Below are 26,003 nucleotides of genomic sequence, written 5' to 3'. Positions count from 1 at the left end.
TCAACTTCACCCATCTACCTCTAAAACCCAACTTATTCATCACTGCCTCTAAGTATGACCATTCAACTTTATCATAAGCTTTTGACATATTTAATTTTAAGGCCATACTTCTTACTCTATCCCTCTGCCTCGTTTTCATAGAGTAAAGAGCTTCATAAGCTGTCATTATGATATCAATAATAAGTCTCGTAGGGATAAATGCACTCTGATTCTTGGAAATAATATCATTGAGCACCAATTTAAGTCTATCGACAAGGGTCTTGGCAATAATTTTGTAAAGAATATTGCATAAGCTTATTGGTTTATAGTCACAAACTTGGCCCAAGAGTTGTTCAACCCATAGGCTCAATTCTCTATATTTGAAATGGAAACATGACTTTCGTAAGAAGACGAGCTATTTATATTTACAATCTCTTATCATGGATATAATAGTTTAGTTCATAAATGAGTTGATATTTGATACACCCAAGTGAAAGTTCGAGATCAGCCATCATTCTAACATCGTATATGAGTTCTTTTTCTTAGATAAGAGCTATCATTTATAACTAGTGAGGTTTTTTATGCTAAAAAATCCTCTTCATTTCATTTGAAATGGATGATATCTATTTAATGTAAACCATATGAGATTTTGGTCATGATTATATCTCCAAACATAAAAATGAGACAAAATTGAAAAGGAATTCATGGATTACTATAGTTCATTAGGATATTCAACTGAAATATAGGGAAAAAAAAAACATTAGACTGAAGTTTTGTATTCCACAACCATCACATCCAGAGGATAGAGCAAAGCCAAGGTGAGAAAAATACAAATGAAACTTAAAAGAGAGACTTAGAAGATGTCAGAGATGGTGGGGAGCTTGATCTCTCCCTTGGTGGAGAGAGGAATGGTGAAGTTTCCAATGATGGGAAGATCAATGGTGAGACCCAATTCCAACTCATAGTCTATGTCCCAATCTGCACCAACGTCCTTTGCCAAGCTCACCAATATGCTGTGCGGCACCTTCACTGGCACCTCCAGCAATGTCGTGTCGCTCGCCTTCAGTGATCCTGGGTCCGGCATCGTCCCCGATGCAATCACCCTGGTCCGCCATCACAAACACGCAAAAAGATGCCAAGAATAGTTCATTTAAGTGTGAGTCTTGCAGCAAAGTTTTGTTCATGAGTTTGCTTTTATATATATATATATAAAATATCGAAGTTGGGTTGACGTAAAAATGATCACGTGAAACATTATGTGAAATTCAAGCAAATGAAAAACAAGCCAAAAAATTCCTCTCAAAACAGGACTCGATCGTTTCAGATCTAAACTGAACCATGGCATGAGCACCCTCGCAGGTGGCACGGAAAGTTCATCTGCATATGAGTTTTGCAGTAAGATTTCGTTCACTTTGATTAATATTAAATCCATTAGACTAAATCTATCTATAATCAACCCAAAAGAACTCTACTCAAAACAGACCAAAACTCAAATGGCATGAGCTCGCTCGCTGGAGTTAATGTTTGATCTCTTGAAAAACACCATTAATGCTAAATCTTACCTAGAAACTAATTAAAAAGAAAACGAATATATCAAGGGATTAAAAAGGGATGATGATGATGAGGAGGAGGAGATAATCAAACCTGCCAGCACTCTTGAGGGTGTAAGAGATCTCGCAGATGGGGAGGTCATGGCCGTAGGGGTTGTCGACGGAGACCTTAGCAAGGTACTCGACAGAATCAAGGCTAAGGCGCTTGAAATCAACGTCGGTGATGCTGGCCTCTGGCTTCTTGAAGTTAGCCAACTTCTCTGCCACGAAGTTCTTGGCCTTGTCCACCAGGTCCGCCATTTGGTAATGAGATACGTAGAGATCGCGGAAGGGATGGAGAAAATGAGATAGTTTGACCCACTTTAGATCGATCTAGCTTCTTGCACAGAATTTTCAGAGGGAGATAAACATATATGCGTGTACGTAGATATATATATATATATATATATATAATATATTATGTATATGCGACAAAACTGTGGATTCGTAACACGTAAGACCTGCGGCTCCAACGCGTTGGTGCAGGCGACACGTTTTTGCTTTTGTTTTTTAAATCTGTTCAAATTGGATCGGAATAGTGATATCGTGCGAATGTAACGTAAATTTATAAATTGATGTGATTTAATATATTATATTATATTATTAAATTATTTTTTATTATAAAAGTAGATTTAATTAATTCTTTGAAATTAAGTTAATTTACAAATTTATTTTTATATAATCTCTTTGTCTATATAACAGTTCTCTTATCTGACATGTGGTGTCCGTACACCCTATCGTACACTGTTGATCGATTCTTTGGGTTCATCAAAATATCAAACTAGACCGGACAGTTTAACTGGAAATGATATGTAGATAATTGTCACTATAAAAGATTGGTTATTCTACTTTTGAGATAAAAGATATCGATGAAGTAAATTATGTATTAGGAGTTAAAATCTCAAGAGATCAATCTAAGAAGTTTATTGGTTTGTCTCAAAAGACTTACTTTCATTAAGAAAATTAACGATTTAGTATGCACAATTTCAAACCTATAGACACTCCAATTGAGAAATGTTATACTTTGACCTGAGAACATTGCCCTAGAATGATGAGAAAAAGAAAGAAATAACTAAAGCTCTTTATGCAAATGGAATTGAAAGTCTGATGTATACTATGTTGTGTACACGACTTAATATTTGTTTCGCAGTTAAATTGGTTAGTCGTTATCATAGTAACCCAAGGCTTGCTCATTGGCAAGTAGTTTAGAGGATTTTTCGATACCTTCATGGGACAACAAACCTTGTTCTTTGCTATTAGGTTGGAAATATGAGACTAAAGGGTTCTAGTGATGCTGATTGGGTTAGTGACAAAGATGAGTGAAAATCCATGATGGGTTAATACGCTTAGTGGGGGAGCTATTTCTTGGTGTAGTAAGAAGCAATCATACATTGCTTTGTCCACAATGGTATCGGAGTACATTGCTTGTTCAACAGTTGTACAAGAGGCTGTTTTGTTGAGGATATGTTTTTAGCACCTAGAGGCTACAACTCTTGCAGATGAAGTCGTTAAGATATACAGTAATAGTATGGTAGTTTTTGCATATGCTAAGGATATCAAATACCATGACAGAACCAAATACATAGATATTCATTTTCACTATATTAGAGATGTTGTTGCGCTAGGTCAAGTGATCCTACAATATATCTCTACTAGTAAGATGGTAGCTAATCCTCTTACTAAGGCTACTAGTATAAATGTTTTCTAAACTCATGTTAAGAGGTTGGGACTTCATTGAATTTGATATATATTGTATTGAGGATACCTTGGTCCTGTTTGAATAGTAAAAGTGTTTCTTCTCATCTTTAGGTGTGTAACAGGTCTGGTTTGGTCCGATTTTGGATAAAATTTGGTACCGAACTGGTATGAACTGGTTTTGCATTTTTAAGAACCAATTCCGTACCAGTTATCTCCTTAAACTAGTTCTTCTAGTTTTACTAGTTTCGGTCTGGTTCGGTCCTGTTTTCTGATTTTAATATACTATATTATATAATATATAATATAGTATATTATACTATAGTTATAATATATTGTAGTATATTATAATATATAGTGGTATAGTATTAGTATAACTATTAATATGCACTATATAATATTAGTATAATTATTAATACAATAAACTGTAGTGATATAAGATTTTAAAATTTAATAATATATTAATTACTAATTTATCATATAATACAAAACTATTTTATATATTATATATAAAAATTTTATACAATATAAAAAATTAAAAAATATATACATAAACTAGTCTGGTCGGTCCAATTTTAGAAAAAGAAAAACCAGAACTGGACATGTTTTGACTGGTTTTAAGGAAAATAAAACATGTACTGGATCGATCTAAACTCAGTAGTAGACCAAACCCACAGGTTCAGTTTGGTCCAGTCTAGTTTACCATTTTTTTTACACCCCTAATTGTCTCATCTCATGTTTACAACTTTCTCAAATTCTCACACAAAATATAATAAACAATTCAACCTTTTCAAATCTCAAAATAATAATAATATTAAAAAATAATATTCTAACAATATTTTATTCAACATTCAACTTTCATCTCAACTCACTATCTAAATGACACTTTAGACTTTATTGTACATTTGATACTATTAGCATATATTGCAGTGAGATTATTGTGTTTATCTCATCTTATGAATTAATTGATACTAAGTGAAAATCACACATTATAAATATGTCACCAAGAAAAGATTAGTCCACTCACATGAATGATCACCTTGGCACTTGAATAGCAAGTAAGATGAGACAAATTAATTACTTTGGCGCTTGGAAAGTGAGCAAGTAAAAAAACCTTGATGATTTGAGCATTCAAGATAAATTTAAAAAATGTTGGCTTAGCTTGGCTAAGATGGGATTTACAAGATTCGTATATAAAGTATTTCTACAACTTCATGAAACCCGATTAAAGTGGAATCTGAGATCTTAGGTAGGCGTTAGATAAGTGACTTTGTTAAGAAACTCAAGTTAGAGTGTCTTAATGACGACTAGACTAAGGGCCTGTTTGGGATTGCATTCAAAGTCTTAAAAGGTGCTTAAATAGCTTTAAAAGCTCTTTAACTAAAAAAGATTGTTTGGGTGTTACATATTAAAGTATTTTTTAATCTGATCAAATCAGCTAAAAAGTATGTTTGAGGAAAAGTATCATTTTGGTGCTTTTCTTTAAATGCATTTTTCCTAATAACCCGGAATATAGTTTAAATTTTAAAAAGACTGTCAATGTGTGAAAATACCGGTATAATTTTTAGATAATTACCAATTTTTAAACTTTTAAGGATATGATCATAATTTTTAAAAACTCAAAGTATCGTCATTTCTACCTCAAACAATATTTTTTTAATTTGTTTCCAACCATATGTGATATGTTTGAAAGTGTTTTAAACATATGGTTACCAAACAATAAATAAACTTTTAATAGTAGTACTTGTTACTTAAGTTATAAGTTATAAGTCCTAAAGTTATAAGTTATATTTTCTACTGCAATCCCAAACATGCACTAAAATTCCTAAGGTGTTTGAATGTGACAAGCCCAAATAAGTGAAAGTTCTACTGTAACATATATTTCATATTGTATGTGCTATAGATAACCATATTAGGGAGTGATTGGATAGTCCCTTGCTCCATTACTATGCGAGCCCTAATAGATCAATAAATGATATATTCCTATGCTCTTGAACCTGGAACTATGTCATGAAATGAAAACTTGATGTTACTACTTTAACATGTTTTCTTAGGACCATGAATGATGCAGTCTTGCGGAATATGTCTAGGAAAACAGTCAAGTCTAATTGAATTGACATTAGTGTCTAAGGAAGATGGTTTTTACTCTTACTTGCTATTTTCTGTCTCATAACCAGCGCGATTATGTTGTTTTGACTCGATATAATTATGAGTATATTCTATAATATGAGGTCAATAATTGCTTTGAGTTATAAATTCATGAGGGATTAAGGACCCTTGACCTATTAAGATCAAATAGTCTAGTACATAGATGAGATATTATGAATTATGTATTATGTTAGTATGATGGTGACTTAATGTAGTACTCCTATCCTTTGTCTTCTCATCAGGTTGCACACTTCATTTTTTGTATGAGAGATAATTGATTAAGAGATCAAGAGGAGATTGTTAATGGGCATAGTACTTATTGTAGACAAGTGGGAGATGTTGGTAGTGGGTAGCCCATGGTCCATGTTGTGTCCACATGGGTGGGGAGGTTATTAATTAACTCCCCACCATTACTACTTAATTTCAAGGAATTAAACTTAATTTCAAGGAAGTTAATTAACCTCCCATGAGAAAACTCTTTAAATAAAAGTTTTATATACATTAAATGAAATAAGAGTGAAAAAGTGAACGTACAAAAGAAAAAATCTCATCTCTTTACAATTTCCTAAAGAAACCATCTAGATTTATTGATTTTGAAGCGTAGAGACTTTTGGAAGGCTTTAGTAGCCTCCTAAGTAACTGAGATGTGCAAATAACAAAATGACGTAGACTGTAAGACGAGCAAATATATATTAAGATTTATGGGAATTCCTTTTTTTGAAATAATTTGAATTAATTTTATTTAACATTGGTAAGTTTGTTCATAGATATTTATAATATTTTCACTCAAATAAATTCAATAGTACAAGAAGAAAAGTTAGTAAGTTTCCTCGCAGAGATCGATTTTTCTTGATGTCAGGTACAACCACTACAACAAAAAATTGATTTTGGGACGATTTTGGTTTGGGACGAAATGAAAATCATCCCAAAAAGGTTAGATTTTGGAATGAAATATGAATTTCATTCCCAAAAAATGATGGATAGTCCAGACCGTTCGAACGGTCTAGTTAGGGACGAAATATTTTGTCCCAAATTAGTTAAATGTTCAAACACTAAATGTATACCATTCGAACGTATAAATTTTATCGTTTGAACGTAATTTTGGCGCGTTAAGTAAAATTTTTTTAGAGGGAAACTGATTTTATCATTCGAACGTTAATTTTTTATTTTTTATCGTTCGAACGGTGACCAGGGGTAACCAATTTTTTATTTTTTTACAGAATTATATTTATATTAACTAGTAAATATAAGAAATTGGTTAATTAAATAATAGGAATAATATAAATTAATAATTAGTTTAGAAAATATAAAATAATACTATTTCATAGTTAAATACTGAATTTACAAAATACAAAATATTGTCCATACTTAAAACAAAAACTAAATAAAAGAAACAACAATAGAAGGTACTAATTAAGACTCAAGTCTTTGCACACTTCCTCGACTGCAGCTATACGTTCCTCTATTTGTGTCAGTTGAGTACAGATGGTGACCTGAGTCACAGACATGGCATCAATATGTGTACGAAGCACAGACACAGCAGAATGGACCGTACATACTGCATCAATCACCGCTGATGTCTGTTCGCTGATCGCTGCACGCACAATCTCGTTCATCTCCTCACGAGTAACATTATTTACTGATGCTTCGACCTGTGTGGATGTCCCAACAGCTGATACTCCATGATCTCCCGGCTCTGCATCTCTCTGAGGATCAACCTGATCTGCAACATGTCCATGAAGACACAGTCTCGAGTGTCCTGTGCTGCATGAGAGGGTGGTGCTGTTTATCGATCCCATTGGCTCTCGTTTACGCTCGGCAACATCAGGCACAACACAAGCAAACAGTTGAAATCGGGTGATCAGGATCCCAAACGGCAGTATATCCATCAAAATGTATCGAGACTCTGATCGAATCCTATCGAATATATACCCCCACCAAGTCGATAGGAATGCCACGAGCAACCCGTATCATAAATTTCGTCCGATCAATGCCAACCTCTGTCTTATGCTACCGAGGGTCAATGTTGTTGGCAATTATCAAATTCAAAATCTTGAAGAAAGAGGATAAATCTGCCTGTTTGATGCTTTTCATCCCGTCATACGGTGGAGCATCTGGACCAACAACCAAATCCCTCACCTCATGATCAGCAAGGGTATCGACCTCATCAGTATAAACTGATGCCTCCTCCTCAGCTGTCTCCGCCTCAGCTGAAGGATCAGACTCTCTAAGCACCACATTCGGATATGCATCTGGCAACATAGGAATACTGATATGCTCAGCAAGTAGTACCTGTGAAAATACAACAGGTACTCCTCAGACGGATATCCTGTAGGCCACTCCGTCATCAGAGCTGGCACTACCGAGCTTTCTATAGAATTCAGCAACAATATCAATATAGGAGACTGGCTCCCATGCTTCCTCTCATGCGTCTAGGATAGGTCCCCAACCACGATTGCTGAAAACTGTTGGCAGTGAATGACCCTCCCAGACAAGACTCTAGAAATCAGAAATCTTCACTGGTCGCTCCAGTGAAACAGTCCTTTCCCTGACTGGACCACTACTAGTCTCACCAACATTGCATCGCTTACGTCCCGCCCTAGAAGAAGACATTATAATCAACTTGAAATTTACAATTAAAAATTAGATACACAATATTAACAATAAAAATACATTAAATAACTATTCACATTATACATCAAGGAATATCAATTTAATAAAGTGAGACATTGTGAACAAAATAACTTTTAATAAATAATATCACTTTATTTAATATTAATATGATTAATATTAATAGAAATATTAATATTACATTTTATATTTTTAAATTATGATATTAATTGTATTATAATATAGAAATTATTTTTAATTAAAATTGATTGGAACTATAATATGGAAAAAAAACAATTAACAAATATTACTAAAATGAGTTTATACCGTTCGAACTTCTAGAATAATGATCGAACGGTAAAACTATACCTTTGAACATGTAAAACAACGTTCGAATGTTTAACGTTTACCGTTTGAACACCCAACGTATAGGTCGAACGGTCAATCTAATGTTCAAACGTCTAAATGAACGGTCAAACAGGTTATTACTTGGCCCAAACGTTTGAACGTCTCAAACAATGTTCAAACATTGAAACACCGTTCAAACGGTTTTGATTAACGGTTGAATGGTTGGATGAACGTTTGAACGTTCAACCGGTTAGTGAATATCATTCGAATGCTTTCTGTAGCGTTCGAACTATATTCGAATCGATTCAGATTCCAGGTCGAGTCGATTCAGCCATTGAAATCCATGGAATCCTTTGATTCCATGGATTTTTCACCCAAATAAATCAAATGCAAAGCTAAATAAACATTCATACAAAGGATTAAAGCAAATCTACGGTGAGTATTGATGAAAAAATGAGTTTATCCTAATTCAAACAAATAATCCATCAAAACCTAAATCTAAACGGTAAAATGCTTTGAAAAAGAAGAATACTGGTGCCTAGATTGATTGGTTTCAAGTGGGTACTATTTACGTCAGAGAAGACGGCGTTGAACGGTGGAGATCGACGGTTAACGGCGGAGAACCACGTAATGCACACGTTTGGCTTCCATGAAAATGACGTCCGGGGTACTTTATATATGCAATATCGTTCGAACGGTAAGTTAATACCGTTCGAACGTATTAACTGTAATTTATAGCCAATTACGGTTATTATTAAAATATTTGTTTATTATAGTAATAATTTTTCATTATTACTATATTTATTATTTATAATATAGTATATAGTATATTTTCATTTAGGTAATAATATTATATTATATTATATTAACTTATATATAGTATTGGAAATATGTTGTAGTATAATATAGTATACTATATAGAGTTCTCTATATAATAATATTAGGTAACATATAATAGTGTTATATGTTATATGCATGTTATGAGTTGTTTAGTATATTAAGCTAATTATATTTTAATTATAAGCTAACTAACTAACACTCTCTATTCTAGCACTATAGATGACATTATATTATATGATAGTATATATGTTATATATATTAGGATATATTAACATATTAACATATATAGTAATATTTGATTATAATATATAATCAAGCATATATATTATAGCTATTGATGTCAAGTTGTTCATTAAATTAAACTAAACAATCGTATAGCAAAGAGACTCTGCAGTGAATAAGATATGCATTTTTTAAAAATAATTCTTAAAAAATATTAACATATTAACATATATAGTAATAAAGATATGCAAATCCAATTTTTAATCGAATAAAAATTTGAGTTTGAGTATCGTTCGAACGCGTACTATTATGCGTTCAAACGTTTTTTACCCGGGATATTAACGTTCAAACTAAATATTTCACGTTCGAACGTTAAAATCATGGAGGAAAACTTTCCCACAAAATAATTTCATGTTCGAACGGTTAGTAAGTTACTGTTCAAACGCAAATGTTCTATATTTAGACTACAAAACCTTACAATCTCGCGCTCGTCTCACTGCTCCCAAAATCACTCCCAGTTCATTTCCCATATAACCAGTGTCATTCTCTCTCAATCCAGCCCCCAAATATTTTTTGCATTCATCCATTTTGTATATTTTCAGATTAAGGGGTTATTTGTACTGTTTTTTGAAGAGCTTTTTCAAGGTTTTGGGCATTACGTATACTCTTGCAATTTCATCTATCAAAATCAGGTATTTATGCTATCTTTGACTCATTTTGATTTGAATATAAGTGTTTTCGTTTGCTACACTGAATTTGTGATATTGTGCTTTCGTTTGATGTAATGAGTTTAATATATGTTGGGGTTTTCGAAGGTTGAACAAGACTGAAATCTGTTCCAGACCCGTTCGAATGGTACACATTTACCGTTTGAACATGCGTCATATGTTCGAACGGTCAAGTTAACCGTTTGAACATTATGTTGGTCAGTGTTAAAATGTTAAGTATATGAATTTAGTTTAATTGTCAAATAATTAAGAGTTTATAATTGAACATATACTTAAAATTTAAATTAATCAACTGAATTTTAAAAAAATACAAATAATTAAGATTTAATATTACTTAAATACTTAATATTCTCCATTAATGAATTGAAGGTTAATTAAAATACAAATAGTTAAGAATTAATAATACTTAAATACAAATAGTTAATTCCAATAATATTTAAATAGTGACTATTTAAATTAATAAAATTAAAGTCATGAATTAAAATACAAATAGTTAAGATTTAATAATATTTAAATAGTAACTATTTAAATTAATAAAATTAAAGTTTGGAATTACAATACAAATAGTTAAGATTTAATAATATTTAAATAGTAACTATTTAAATTAATAAAATTAAAGTTTGGAATTACAATACAAATATTCTAGATTTAATAATACTTAAATACTAACTATTTAAATTAATAAATTTAAGGTTTGGAATTAAAATACAAGTAGTTAAGATTTAATAATATTTGTTTACTAACTATTTAATTTAATCAATTGACTTTTAATTAGCATTTCTTGCATTGTTTGTAGGATACATGTTAGCATATCTTGTATTGCTTGTTCATCAAAATAAACCTTAGACCCGTTCGAGAGTTATCAATCTGGATGAATTGAAAGATTGATAACTCTTGAATTTTCCAGAGTGGACAGTTTGGAATTATAAGATCATTTTCACAAAGTATCGATCTATATCTGTTATACGTCCAACATTAAGATTTTGGTAGATTCATTCATCCATTGTTCTCCGAATATGCATGATGGTGATGGTGTATGGACGTGTTAAATGTTGGTGCACACAATCAGACGAGCATATTTGGAGAACTATGGGGAGATGCTGCCGAAATTTTGTTGGACGTGACAGATTATAAAGGATAGGTTTGCGACTATGATCTTACAATTTCGAATAGGATAGGACCAACTACCTGGTGTAAGGTGGCATACTCCTTGATTGATACATGATACATGCTTGTTTGTTGATGCACACGTGATTGTTTATAATGAAGATAGTCAACATGGATAAGAGTTGGATGCGAGTTAGCGATCGATTGGGTCAGAATTACAACGTATATACTGAAGGTGTTAAGAAATTTTTAGAGTTTGCATTGGGTACATGTGATAGTGATGGCCGTATTAGATTCTCATGTAAATAATGCATAAATTTGCGCTCTCATAAGATAGACTTGGTGAGAGCATCTGTTTGTGAAAGGTATTGACAAGGGTTATACTGATTGGGTCTTACACGGCGAACCATATCCAACTTCATTCGATATTCCACATGAAGAAGAAGAGATCGATGAAAATGTACAACCAAATGTTGTTGGAGATGAATATGATGAGGATATGGAAGAAATGTTAAGTGACATTGGTGCGGGAATGTTTATGAATGAAGGTGGTACGGACACATCAAGTTCAAATGATGGGGGTCATAATACTTTTGCATGATTGTGGAATGAGTCACAACGTGAGCTATATCCAGGATGCAAAAGACACAGTAAGTTGTCATTTACCGTAAGACTGCTTCACATAAAATCAATGTGTCGATTATCAATTAAGACTGTCAATATGTTACTCAAGTTGTTTAAGGAGGCAGTGCCATAAGATAATACACTTACAGCCATTGATTGCAGAATTGAAAGATTTGTGGGAGAATGGGGTTGTCACATTTGATTCATCAACAGGCAGGTCGTTCAAGATGCATGATGCCGTTTTATGGACAATAAATGATTTTTCAGCTTATGGAAACTTGTCAGGTTGGAGTATTAAGGGAAAAATGGCATGTCCAACTTGTAACAAACATACTAAATCTGAATGGCTCACTTACGGGAGGAAATTATGTTTCATGGGTCATCGTCGATTTTTACCTGGTGATCATAGATGGTGGGGAAATTCACAAATGTTTGATGGTACTGTTGAATGGGGCCAACCTCCACCATATTTGTCTAGTGAAGATTTACTTGCACAATTTGTAGATGTTGGTTGTAATAAATTTGGTAAAAAGCATCGAAAGAAAAAACGAGCTACATCTAAGTTGAATTGGACTAAGAAGAGTATATTTTTTGATCTTCCATATTGGTCAAAATTAAAATTACGGCATAGTCTTGATGTTATGCATATTAAAAATATATATGCGAATCCATATTGGGAACATTGATGTCAATTGAAGGAAAAAAGAAGGATACATTAAACTCAAGGAAGGATTTGAAGCGGTTGGGAATAAGACCGGAAATGCAATTGCAAGAAAATGGTTCGTCCATTTACATGCCGATTGGGTGATATACATTGTCAAGGAATAAAAGGGCTACTTTTTGTAAGTGGATAATGAAAATTAAATTACCGGATGGTTATGCCTCGAATTTGACAAGGTGTATGCGAACAAATGACTGGAAAATAACTGGGTTAAAAAGTCATGATTGTCATGTCCTTTTGCAGCGTATCTTGCCTATTGGTACCCGTGGGTACTTGACTAGAGACGTGCGCATGGCTTTGACTGAGTTAGGTTTATTTTTCAAAGACTTATGTGCACGGACATTAAATGTAGAAGCTTTGGATCGAATGGAACGGAAAATTCTCATAATATTGTGTAAGCTAGAAAGTATTTACCCACCGTCATTTTTCGATGTCATGGTTCACCTAATCGTTCATTTGCCACGTGAGGCTCGACTTGTAAGATCAGTTCAGTATAGATGGATGTATCCCATTGAACGATTTATTGGGAAGTTGAAACGAACAATTGGTAACAAGGCTCGCCCAGAAGGATCAATTGCAGAAGCATATATTGATGATGAGTGGCATACCTTATGTTCCAAATATTTCCACGGAGTTGACACTAGGTTTGATCGGCCAGAAAAAAACTTTGATGTTGACAGAGCAAGACAACGAAATGTGTTTTCCGTGTTTTCCCAACAAGTACGTTCACTTGGTGCAGTGCGTGGTTATGACTTATGTGGAAGAGAGTTTGAGAAAACTCAGTGGTATGTGCTGAACAATTGCCCTGAGATAGAGAATTACTTAAAGTAAGTATTAAGCTTTTCTTAATTTAATATTCGCTCATTTACTTTCGCAAAATTCTATGAATATAAAATACATGTGGTACTCATTAATTTCAGTGATCATATTAACATGCTCAAAGAATTAGGAGTAAATGATATAGACCAAAGGAATTAAGAGAAGTTCCCAAGATGATTTGAACAATGGGTAATGACATTACATATGCGACACTCATTCAATACATCAAAAAATATTGATTGTTTTTTTTATTGATATAATAGAAGCTTTACTTAATATGTAGGTTGTACAAATGCATGCCAATAATCCAAACGATATATTATGTTTTCACATTACGCGATGATGAGCACTATTTTACTTAATGAATATTGTATCAGTTTTTTGAAATTATGCCTCCGAAGAGAAAAGAAGTTCGCAACCCATATCTACCTGTTCCTAGCTCTCCTTCAGACTCACCATTAGAGATTGACTCTACAGAACAAGGTAAAATTTTAATAGTCATAAAAGTTATTAATTAATATTATAATAGAAAATTGATTACAATGTTATATATCATGATGACTTCATAGTACAATCTCGTCAAGGTCGAGGCACTACGAGAGGCGTGACGTTGGAAAAATATCGTAAGGTGGGTAAAATCAAGGTTAACATTCTTGACGAACATACCGGAGGCGAAGGACAACCAGTAGCTTGGCTTACATCGCATGTGGGTGCTCTTACACGAACTTATGCACCTTTGGCAACAAGTTCATGGAAGAAAGTTCCTCAAGATGTTAAAGAGCTTATCAAGAAGCGTTGTTTGGTAATGTTAAAAACAGATAGTAAGTTGGTAAATTTTTTTATTTTACTTAGAGTTAGAATATTATAAATGATAATATGTTTGTCTAAATTTTTTTTTACAGGATGATTTCGAATTAAATTTTGGTCAGAAAGAGGAGCGTAAGATTGTGGAAGAGCTTATGAGTAATGCATTCCGCAAATATAAGGCGAGGTGTCATGAGCACTATAATAAATTCGAGAATATGGAAGATGCACGCCAACATCCTTTTCAAGATGTCAAACCTTCTGATTGGGAAAAACTTTGTGACATGTTTGATGATCCATCATATAAGGTATAATTATATTAATTATTTTAGTCATCCTATTTTTAATTTCACTTTCTAATATTTTTAATTCCTATTTAGGAGCAAAGTTCTATAAACAAAACAAATAGATCGAAACTGAAGATTACTCGTCATGCAGGCTCAAGATCTTTCCACCGCCTCTCTAAGAAATTGCTATTGCTATTTTTTTTATTTGTATATAGTTAACTGAATATATGAATCCTAATGACTTTATATCTTAACAAATATTTATTATAGTAAGATTCAGATGCCAATTATGATCTGACAAAATTATATGCTGCATCACATACTAATCGTAATGGAGAGTGGAGTCATCCTGATACCCATGAGAATTATGTAAGTATTATAAATTGTTCTAAATAAATATATTAGAATATTTATAATGATATTAATTATTTATCTTATGTGTAGGATAAAATGGTTGTAATACGTGCTGAATCTGCGTCAGATCAAAACTCCTCAACAAATGAAGTTGAGATTTTCACACAAATTCTGGGTCAACGTTCAGGATATTTGAGGGGTTTGGATCACTGTGTCAAACCTTCCCCCTCTTCCTCTTCTTTCGGGTCTACTTCTGCGGCCTCTATAGCGCAAGAGAATTCGAATCACAAAATCGAAGAATTGGTTGCGAGGCAGCATGAGTTAGAGGCTTAATTGGCAAAATAAGGAGAGATGGAGGCGCGCCTCAGACAACAAGAAGAACAACAAGAACAGTTCAGGAGAGAAATGCAACTCCAAATGCAGTAACTTTGCAACAGTACAGGCCTCCAAGAAACTGATTGTTTTTTACGTATAAATTATGACATTATCTAATTATGTATGAACAATGTCAGTCTTGTGGTTATTTATTAGTTCGCACTTATTATAAAACTTTCGTGAGTATTAAATTGTTTCTAATGTATGTTTTTCAAATCTTATGAATATCAAATTAGTTTTTTATTATTACTGAATTTTAATAAAATAGTTTTCGTTCGAATGACCATGTAACGTTCGAACATTATTGACATAGCCGTTCGAACGAAACCAGATTGGTCAAAAAATATTCAAACGCAATTCATTAACGTACCGTTCGAACATAACTCAACACCGTTCGATCCATTTACCGTTCGATCTCTTCTTTTAACTTTCGAACGTAAATCTATTTGTACCGTTCGAACGTTAAAAAAATTTGGGATCGTTTGAACGTGTTTTCATAACTGTCCAACCAATGTAATTTCGTTCGAACACACAATGTATTGCCATTCGAATGTCATTCAGGAATGAAATTGAACCGTGACAAATAACTAGCCCGTTCGAACAGTATCGAACGGTCAATTTCAAAATCGTCCCTAAATATATTTTCTGGGACGAAATGGTGATTTTCGTCCCAAAATACCTTCTGGGACAGTGATGTTGGGACGACCTTGGGACAATATCTTTTTCATCCCAAAATATTTTTTGGGACAAAAAAGTTACAATTTGGGATGAAATTTTTCGTCCCAAAATAACGTTTCTGTTGTAGTGAACCAAATAATTATTAAGATTTAACTTGCCATGAGATGTTTTTATGGCAGTATGACAGATGTGAGAAATGGGGCAGCTGTGATCCATCAACAACCATAACAAGCATGGTCATGATTATCGGTACTGTATGGTTGGAGAATCATGGAGCATTGGCCCCAATGTCAGTACTATTTATAACATTGATCAGTGTCTGATTCCTAAGGCTTGGAAATTGTGATCGATAGATGTAAGAGCTTAAACCTCTTACATACTTTCAGCTTTCTCATTATTTTTGTAGGAATAATCATACCTATACCAACATTTAACAGTTATATCAATCATGTCCGGTTCGATCACAAACTTGACATTGTTTTTATCAAATTCATTTCAACCATATAAGGTTGCTGACACTTTTACTAGGGCCTATCTTTCACTTGCGTTTCACTGCTAAGAATCAAGATCCAAGCTTTTAGTGTGCCCTTCCCCAGTCACCTTGCGAAGAGTTTTACTCATGATCGATCAAGATCATATCGCTTTCGACAATGCTAGCCATGCTAATTTTTCAAGAACGGGAAAAGCTAAAGCTCAAGTACTTGTTGTTCAAGATCATAAAGTCACACGTGATTTGTAGATGATCGCGATAACATATATCCAGTTGTTATAAGAGATAATGTGTACATTTTTTTATGGGACAACAGCTTGTTCAAGATAGCAGTACTAATCCTTTAATTTGTGTGTTGTTGTTAGCTTATAATATTTACTCTATATTGTGGTAGTTATCTTGTAATTATCATTCTTTTTTTATAATTATCATGCATCTAATCATAATTAATCACTTGATCTTTGTACGTAAACTATTTTTTAAGTGACATGATCAATATATATATATATATATATATATATATATATATATATGTACATACGCGTTTTGGCTAAGTACTTGGCCAAAACATTTTTCTCACTAAACCTTTCACATACATATATTTGCTTCATGATGATCATATATAAAACGAAATTCTTATACAAACTGAAGTACTAGCTACTGATAGAATTAGAATGCATGTGTAACGTTTTGGGTTATAACTAGGAAATGCTGAGAATAAAGATGATCATAATTCTACATGTTGCATTGTTATATTGTAGTCATCATCAGCTTAAAACCTAGAGAGGAACTGTATTTGCTTCAAAAGAGGAGTTAGGGTTTCCATCAGCTTCACACAGGGATGATTGTGAATGCCCTCATACGTTGTCACGACAATGCTCGTGTCCTTGCATAGCCTTTGGACTTGTTTCTTCACATTGCATGTATGGTGTGTGCATCGATAATAGCTCCTTGTTCAAGGTTAGCAGCAAATTAAAAGTCAGATGTATTTTCTTCAAAATTGGCTAGCACATGTATTAAAACAAAAAACACCATGCAACATTAATTTCATATATGTAAGCCGTAACTCGACATTAATTGGTTCAAGACTCGCCGTGTAATGTCTAGTTATACTTAGTCTTCACTCTTCAGTAGAAAAGTTCAATGACATAATTATATATATAGCTGATTTGCCACATTATTATATAAACAATCTCTTATATCATTTTATTAATTTGTCACTTTAGTATATTGAGTTGCATTGATCAGACCATATATATATATAGTGTATATATATAGTTCAACATACAACATAATAAGGTAATGTTAAACATGCATGTATAAGATTAATTCTAACAATCTTAAGATACAAGGAATTAATTAGGAAAACTAGCTAGTCCTTATATAATAAATAAGTTAAAACCAAAACTAAGTAGATCTTATTCTTATGATAATAAAATATTTGGGGTTGTATCATATTCATCTAATGCTACTTGAAAAACTACTTGAAAAATTCATATAATTAGTAATAAATTATGTACGATCCACTCAAAGCCCTATAAAATAGTTGCACATACTTGCAGCAAAAGATCTCTCTCTCTCTCTCTCTCTCTCTCTCTCTCTCTCTCTCTCTCTCTCTCTCTCTCTCTCTCTCTCTCCATGAACTCAAAAAATCCCGACCTCTCAAGCAGAAGAGGAATGAAATGATCCCTAACTCAACAAACCCAAAGGAGATGAAGAATGACTACTTGAGACATTGCTTCTTCCAAAGCTCCTATCATTTCAATTAAGTTGAGGGGAAGGGGGGTGGGATACAGAGGGAAGCAAAGATCATATATCTCATCTCCAATGAAAGGCTTCGGCTAGCACGATTGTCCAATGCTCAACAGTCATAAGAAAAAAATTTACTTGATGGTTTTCCCATACCATGATCATGTCTAGAATCAAAGAGCATGTGCATAAGATATAGCAAAATATGGAGAGGAAAATCCTAGTACATACTAAGAGTAGTAATATATGATACGACCTACAAACCGAATGTGAGCAAGATGCGAATCAAAATAAACATATTTGAATTTAATATAATAGAGTTCGAATTAAAATGAGTTGAATCGATAAGATAAAATTAAAAAAAAAATCGATTTTGGGTCAGACCACGAAATCTACAATCAACCTATATAGTCCGAATAAATCCAATTTTCAATATCAAAGATGAGATGATACTGAACTTCTGTTTTCAAATTCTATAAATGTTTAGTTTTTTATCTTCATTATTGTAAGGGTGTTATTGATATGAACATATGATTAGTTAATATTTCAAAATTATATTAACCTTTTTCGTTAATATGTAATCTAATTTTTTGTAGATATTAATTTTCATATATGTTATTTGTTTGATATTGATTATATATATAGAATGTGATAATACAAAGAAACATGAAAAATTAACAAAGTTAATTAGAAGCGGTAGTTATATATAGATTTTATTAATAATTCAGCCATGCATATTGCATGCATGCATGCAACGTAAAAAAAAGTATGAGAATGATCTTTAATTAGCAGACCTGGGATAAATGCTATTCTTCACAGCTTTCTGTCCATATTTTCTCCACCGGTACCCATCATCGAGAATATCTTCCGTACTCCGAGTCTGAAACGCGAACTTAGGTCGTGTTGCAGTTTTTTTCATCCTACCAACTTTTCTCTTATCCTTGTAATCACCCTTTTCTTCCACAGCCCCTTTTGCAGCCATTATTGAGGAAGCACTTTCCCTCATTGGCTTGATATTTTCAGTGAACCCAGCTTGATCTTGATCAACTCCAGAGAGAAGCTGCTGGCTGACCCAGTCAAGTATTTCTGGATCCAGAACTTGGTCATGATGAGGGTCTAAAGGAGGGTGCATTAATGAGGATGAGAAAGAGGAAGGGATGGGTGAGGGTGTAGTACTGAAGAGGAACGGATGACTTTGGGTTGGAAACAGTACTGGCGTTGGTCGTGGAGGGGATGATGGTTGATCTTGGCCTTCCATTGATGAAGTTTCAGATAGAGAATATGGCGATGGTGGCAATGGAAAGGTTGGAGAAAGGAAGTAATTTATAAAGAGAAATTATAGATATTGGATGGTGAGAAGGGAGTTGGACTGCCCCACAAGGTCACAGAGAGAGAGAGAGAGAGAGTCGTACGTTTAACGTTGGAAGCTGGAGGGTTCTGATCGATCTCGGTGTGTATAATTGATGATTTCTAGCGACCAGCAGCTAGCTAGCTATATCTTCAATTAATCGAGGTTAACCCAACAACATTTCAACTACTTCAGTTCACCTGCCCCTACGCCTACAAGTGAAAGTTGGAGACGTGCCCTTTCATGCATATCGTTATCACCGATGCCATGCATTTCACTCCCCCCCCCCCCCCCCCCCCCCCCCCCCCCCTCCTTCTTTTCCTTTCCTTCTCTGTGTGTGTGTGTGTGTGGATAAGATGATAAGATGAATTAGGAGAACGTACATGATGACATTAAGCTATGTATTTAGGACACTTTTTATATTCATAAATGTCTAAAGTCTAATTAATATGCTAATTGTGGAATAATGTATAGGAGTACGCACGATTATGTTCATAAAGGCACACAAGTTTGCTTGATTAGGTAGTTGTAGTATTGGATGTTTTCCTCTGTTTGAAGATCGACTACCTTTCGACCTCCTCAGACCATCTAAAGTACCTTAATTTCTCCGGTCTTTTTCTCTCTATTTTTTTTTCAAACCACGTGCATCGGCCATTTGTTGACATGATCATGCAACAAGTGAAATCTTATTAATCATTGTCCTTTTATTTATCAAACAAAAGTCAGGTATAATCAGGCCGATGGATTCTAGAATTTTCTTTTGGGAGAGAGTTAGCATTTAAGCAACTTTTCAAATTCTTATATATTTTTCATAACTATATTTTATACTATATATATAATATTTAATGTAAATGTATTATAAAATGATTCCAGATACAAAATTCTATTAATATATTTATTGATTATAGGGATAGATAGCTAGCACTCATTTATAATAACCAAATATAGAGGAGCTTTCCTTCTTGAACAAAAAAAACTATATAGTTAACACATATTTCTACAAAGAAAGACTTTTAAATTAAGAAGTTTAAGAAAAATAATATCATGCATAGTAAAGATAAAATATAATAACAAAGAAAAATCTTAAAAGGTACCAGTCCAAGAAGAATCAAAAGGCTATACTCTGAGTTTTTAAGATATACGTTTTGACTTTTCAAAAAGTTTTAGAACCAAGATTTTAAAATTTTAAGAAAAATTCTGAATTTTTGTTGCATTTAGATGGTAACAAAAACCTAAATGTGCATATTTTTAACATTTTTCTCAATTTAGAAACTATTTTCAAATGGATAATAAGGGAATTATTTTAGAATTTTGAAGAAAAGTATTTTTTTTTTTGTAAAATTTTAAAAATACAAAAAAAATGATTTTCTCAATAAGATTTTATTTATAAGATTTCACTTTTTAAATTTATTTTATAAATCAAATTATGACATGTAAATAATGCATAGTATATAAAGCTTAAAATAGCAGTACTCTTCCCCGCCCCACTGTACAAATCATTTTCCTAATAGGAATTGTTGATAGACCAAGAGGCTAATAGACAAGCGCCATGATGAAACCACATGTTTCAATAAAAAATAAATCTATCCAACCTTTGGTTTTGCAAACGCATGCCGCACTCCTGACGTGGTGAACGCGGTCCAAAGCCATATCACGGTTTAACTAATTTCAAATCGCACCCCTTCTGAATCGAGCTTCATTCTCCCTCTTCACAGTCGACACTCTTCTCCCTCAGACCTCCTCCCTCCTCCCTCTCACAACGCCCTCCTTCTTCCCCGTCTGTCCTCTCCTTTTTTCAACTCCTCCCTCTCACTTGACTCTCCTTCTTCTTCTCTCTCACCCAGACGCAGTCCCGAACCCTAGAAAAACTCATCTCCATCTTTAACCACTAAATCGAACCAGATCTCTCACCTTCTCTTCTCTCTCACCCCTTCACTCTCTCTCACCCCTTATCTCTTTCAGCCCTAAGCCGCTGGACCGAGTTAGTCTTGAAGGTACGTTTTTTTTTTTTCAATTTGTTTTAAATGTCTCCACCGTACGTTGACATAGGATCCCATATCTTATGTAAAAATTGTCTGGTTTGAATCATTGAAATGGCTATGCTTGCGATTTTGTTTGCTTTTGTAGTTCGAGGTTGACTTGATGAAGGGAAAAAATGTTTTAATTTTTTTTTTCCCATTTTGTGTTTTTTTTTTTTTGGAAATTCATTTTGGTATTGAAATTCATGTTGATTTATTTTCCTGTAATTTTTATGTTTCTTGGGTATTGTGTTAATATGAGTTCAATTCGGTGGCTTCAACCGAAAACATTGTCTTCACTTTGTACATATATAAGATTATGGGGGAAAAGGGACCTAAAAAAAAAAAGGGAACTGCTATGCTTATGGAAAGTCATAAACTTTATTTGAATTGTAATGTACTTGTATTGTGTGGTATCCTAATTGAGACAAATCATATTGTTCAGAGTACACTAATTATCTTAACTTGGGAATGCTTTTGAGAATCTCTTTCCAATTGTTTGTTTAACCCATTTCTTGCTATCTTTTCAAAATATGATTTGTCATTAATTAAGCACAAGAATAGCTATGACTTGAGCTGGTAATAGATCAATTACTTTGCATGGCATCGAGTTGGATTTAAAATTATTGCCATTTTTTTTATAAGCTTGATTATCCTCATCATGTAATAATAGAATCATAAAAGTTTATGAAATTTTTCTAGGACTTGATGCTTACATGATATGTGATGAAATGATTCGGCTTCAGTCAAAACTACAATTTTTATTTTTTTACTATTGAAAAAACTGTATTAGGTTCATATTTCAATCATTCTAATATGGAGCATGATACTACTTGATAACATCTTGACTCTAGAAATGGAAAACTTACCTACCTCACTAACCAATTATCAAATGTTTTACACAAATGAAACCAACAAGACACTACATGTTTTTCTAGAAATCACGCAACTTCTGTAGATTTTGTGTCAGTAGAAACTCCAATTAATCCAGAATTGTTGTACCGTACACTTAAAAAGGCTTATTATCTTTTCAACTCATAACTATTAACTTGTATCCTTTTGGCAATTATTGTAATTCGGCAGCTTCTTATCACACACAAGTGGTACTATATGTGAAATTTAGAATTCGAAACTGTATGCACAATCCATTTCGTCTAGCTGGGTTAAAAATTACCTTGATCAAGTACCACTCTCCCAATGAATTGTAGAGGTCTCACACTTCTATAACAATGACACTAGGGGCAAAACCATAGTAGGTTTAGATTGGGTAATAAGAGTTTAATAATTCGTTTTAAATGTCTACCTTTCTACTGCATTTGACCTGAATTGGAAATGGGAATACAAGCTGTCATGATTTAATCCCAGCTTGACATCATATCCTGTCTATAATAAACTGTGCGATTCTGTCCAGTTATATGGAATTCGGTTAAAATGTGCGTTTTTCTTTTGCTCCCAATGGCTGAGATGGGGTTCCCCACATTACAATCGTTTTCATATATATTTATTTAATTATTTTTCTCTTGTTGTCATCTCAGGTGGATCAAAATTCCTTATCCAGTCGGAGAGCCTACCATGAACTTTTTGTGCTTTGTTTTGGTTAATTTTGGTGGTTGAGTGTTTATCTTTTTCTTCATGTCCCCTAAAACAATAAAATATTACACTGCTACCCCATTCTGTATTGCTTTATATTTCTATTGCTAAAATAGGAAACATCATCTATATTTTATCTGAATTTTATATGATGCTGTTGCCATTCAATTCTATATAACATAATTATTTTTTTTGGTATGCTAAAGTAGGAATGGAAGTATCGTAGACTCAATACTTATTTATGATAAGTCATGCTTTGATTCCCAGAATGCAATACAATTAACTTGTTGGTAGCATTTTAACTGCTTTTGCTTCTTAGCATTTTAACATGCATCTACAACTACTTTTAATAGGAATCGGGAGATTGGATAGATTTTTACTTTTTTTTAAAAAAAAAATAATGTCAAACTTATGCGAACAATAGATGCACCAAGATTTTTTCTTCACATACCCCTAGTCAGTCTGCAAATTGTTATTTACTTGTTTCATGGTTTAAATGATGTTTTATATTCTATTTTATATTCTGCCCCTACCTTGTAATAATTCTGGAAATGAATCGTGCACTTAATAATTCAATTTTGCACTTAAAGTAGTCATTGCATTCGATATTGCTTAATATTTTCCGGGGATCATTTGTCAATCATCATGTAGATCAACTATGGCAACAAGTCAATCATCATCTTCTGTAGTTAATAATCTTGAAATTGAGTCACTGAATTGTTGGTGTGTTTTGAAATCTCCATTAAAGATCTCCCACACCCACAAAAAATCCTGGAATGAAATTTTATGCTTGTCCAAATTATTACACGGTAATTAACCTCCCCCTTTTTTGGATTGCTTTTGAATGCATGTACAAAAATGACCTGTAACGGAGTTTGAAATTCTTGATTTGTCCACAGGGAGAACCAAGATGTTAATTCTTCATTTGGGAAGATATATTTCAATTAGTAGTACGTGAGAATGTAAACAAGATAAGAGAGAATGAACTTCGGAAGAGGGAGGATGCTTTATTGTTGAGTGAATATGAAACTCAAAAAGAAAAGGACAAACTAGTAGAGAGAGAGCATATGCTTAACAAGCAAGAGGGCAAATTGGGAAGAGGATAGTAGAGAATAGGATTGGTCGCATTTTGTTGTGTGTACTTTGGATTGTCTCTCTTATAATAGGTTGGTTCTAAATGTAGATGTATCATGTTAGTTTTAGATGTAAATAACTTTATCTTATAAATGTAGATGTATCATGTTAGTTTTAGATGTAAATAACTTTATTTTATCCTAACATGTATAATTATGACACCGGATTGTGGATATTAATTTTGTATTTCTGGAAGTAAGGTTGGCAAGATTTTTGGACTATTTTACCGCCTTGCCAAGATTTTGGTTGTGAATATCATTTGGCTTTTGTAAGGACTGCTTTTGAGTGTTTTTAGTAGAAAAGCCTATTTATGCATTTCTCTTGTAAAAGCATATTCACTTTGACAGTCTATGCCATTTTTGTTTAATGTCGTCTGTCTATTCAGTGGGGGCTAGAGTGCTTCGGATGTGAAATTACTACACTACTATCATAAAAGAAAGAGTTATATTACTCATATGCCGCTCCTTATACAAGCATGTTCTACACCACTTAAATTCACATGTACTCTAATTTGTTGCTTTGCCTTTTCTGGATTTTGGTTGCCAACGAGCATGTTCTACAAACCCATTTTTTGCACGTATTAAAGAAATGAAGTTCATATGTCAGCATATTTCTCCAAAATTTACATTAACTCATATATAAGATTTCTGAAAAAAAATTCCATTATATTCTGGTTACCAACACCAAGGAAGTTTCTGGATGTGCTAGAGATAACTTGGATTATATATATACACTATTTGAGGAATTAAAATAGACATTAACAATCTGAACTATGTAATATCAGTGTATTGTAGAAAATTAAAAAACAAATACAACATTCTCGGCGTTTCTCCCGCTTACCATAGTTGACAATGACAAATGCCCAATGTCTATCTTCCACCACAGTTCACAAAATGCTGAGATATCCAAAATACACATACACTATCCAATGCTAAGTTTCATGGGGCAAGCTTGGTGTAGCGTAAACATATGCAAAATTTGTAAATTACTATAATATACATTAAAAATGGAAAATTACTGGAAAATATATAAATGCGACAAGGTGGAAATAACCTCACACCTAATCATTGGCTAGAGGAGTTACATGCATTAGATTACTACACTGGGTTGGGATAACAACCTCATCAACAGTAGCACCAACTTCTGACACCGGATGGTCGACATTTTGTGATTCGTCGTCAAATATTTTCCTCTTTATCTAAATTGGAAATTAGCAAATAACATCTATTAAGAACTCATATGTATGCAATTCAATAACCTCAGAACTGACGAACCAAAATGTAATACATGTTTCTTCTTTCTCTTCCCTGCAGTCTTCTCGACCATTGAGACCTTTCTTCGCGTTGGTGGCCTCCCTTTCCCCCGAACAACGTGCGGACTTAATATTTTCTTACCCTTGTCGGCATCCACATTCTCTTTCACATTTGTTGAACAGGACTCAGGCTTTACTCCTACCAACTTTTGCTCAAACTCATCCAAAAAATGAAAGAATGCTTTCACATGCTCATCATTTTGAGATACACATGTCGCAAATCTTATACATCTTTTAACAACAAGGTCATACCGACGTGCATCCGCATTGACCCAACAAGGTCATATCTTCTCATTGTATCTTTCCTCCATCCATCCAATACATATTTTTCTGGCAAAACATGAATGTATTCATCTGACATACTTTAAATACATGCCTACAAATAATCCCCCTCATCTTAAACAGGACACAAGTGCATTTCTTGTCAATGCTTT

At 33.3% G+C, this 26,003-nt stretch overlaps 2 protein-coding genes across 2 annotated transcripts; both read right to left on the bottom strand.

Annotated features, from left to right (window-relative positions):
- Positions 1-666: 666 nt before the first annotated feature.
- Positions 667-1,933, bottom strand: LOC122301977 (desiccation protectant protein Lea14 homolog). Its single transcript, XM_043113316.1, has 2 exons — positions 1,624-1,933; positions 667-1,082 (listed from the first exon to the last, which is right to left on the bottom strand). Exons 1-2 carry the CDS (start codon positions 1,827-1,829, stop codon positions 833-835), a joined length of 456 nt encoding a protein of 151 aa, XP_042969250.1. The 5' UTR covers positions 1,830-1,933; the 3' UTR covers positions 667-832.
- A 15,055-nt stretch (positions 1,934-16,988) lies between these two features.
- On the bottom strand, positions 16,989-19,612 carry LOC122301976 (probable WRKY transcription factor 24). The gene is made up of 2 exons (XM_043113315.1): positions 18,962-19,612; positions 16,989-17,368 (listed from the first exon to the last, which is right to left on the bottom strand). The coding sequence occupies exons 1-2, from the start codon at positions 19,423-19,425 to the stop codon at positions 17,191-17,193; spliced, it is 642 nt and encodes a 213-aa protein (XP_042969249.1). The 5' UTR covers positions 19,426-19,612; the 3' UTR covers positions 16,989-17,190.
- Between the last annotated feature and the right edge of the window lie 6,391 nt (positions 19,613-26,003).

This window comes from Carya illinoinensis, chromosome 2, assembly GCF_018687715.1.
Source record: "Carya illinoinensis cultivar Pawnee chromosome 2, C.illinoinensisPawnee_v1, whole genome shotgun sequence".
Lineage (NCBI taxonomy): Eukaryota > Viridiplantae > Streptophyta > Magnoliopsida > Fagales > Juglandaceae > Carya > Carya illinoinensis.
The sequence above is the reverse complement of the archived record's forward strand: the minus strand, read 5'-3'. Positions and strand labels throughout refer to the sequence as shown.

Bases quoted from the DNA above. Each gene is read 5' to 3' on its own strand.
- LOC122301977 (XM_043113316.1), bottom strand. From the start codon at position 1,829: ATGGCGGACCTGGTGGACAAGGCCAAGAACTTCGTGGCAGAGAAGTTG. The intron at 1,083-1,623 runs GTTTGATTATCT...ATGGCGGACCAG, and splicing joins ACCCTCAAGAGTGCTGGCAG to GGTGATTGCATCGGGGACGA.
- LOC122301976 (XM_043113315.1), bottom strand. From the start codon at position 19,425: ATGGAAGGCCAAGATCAACCATCATCCCCTCCACGACCAACGCCAGTA. The intron at 17,369-18,961 runs GTCTGCTAATTA...ACCTTGAACAAG, and splicing joins AAGAATAGCATTTATCCCAG to GAGCTATTATCGATGCACAC.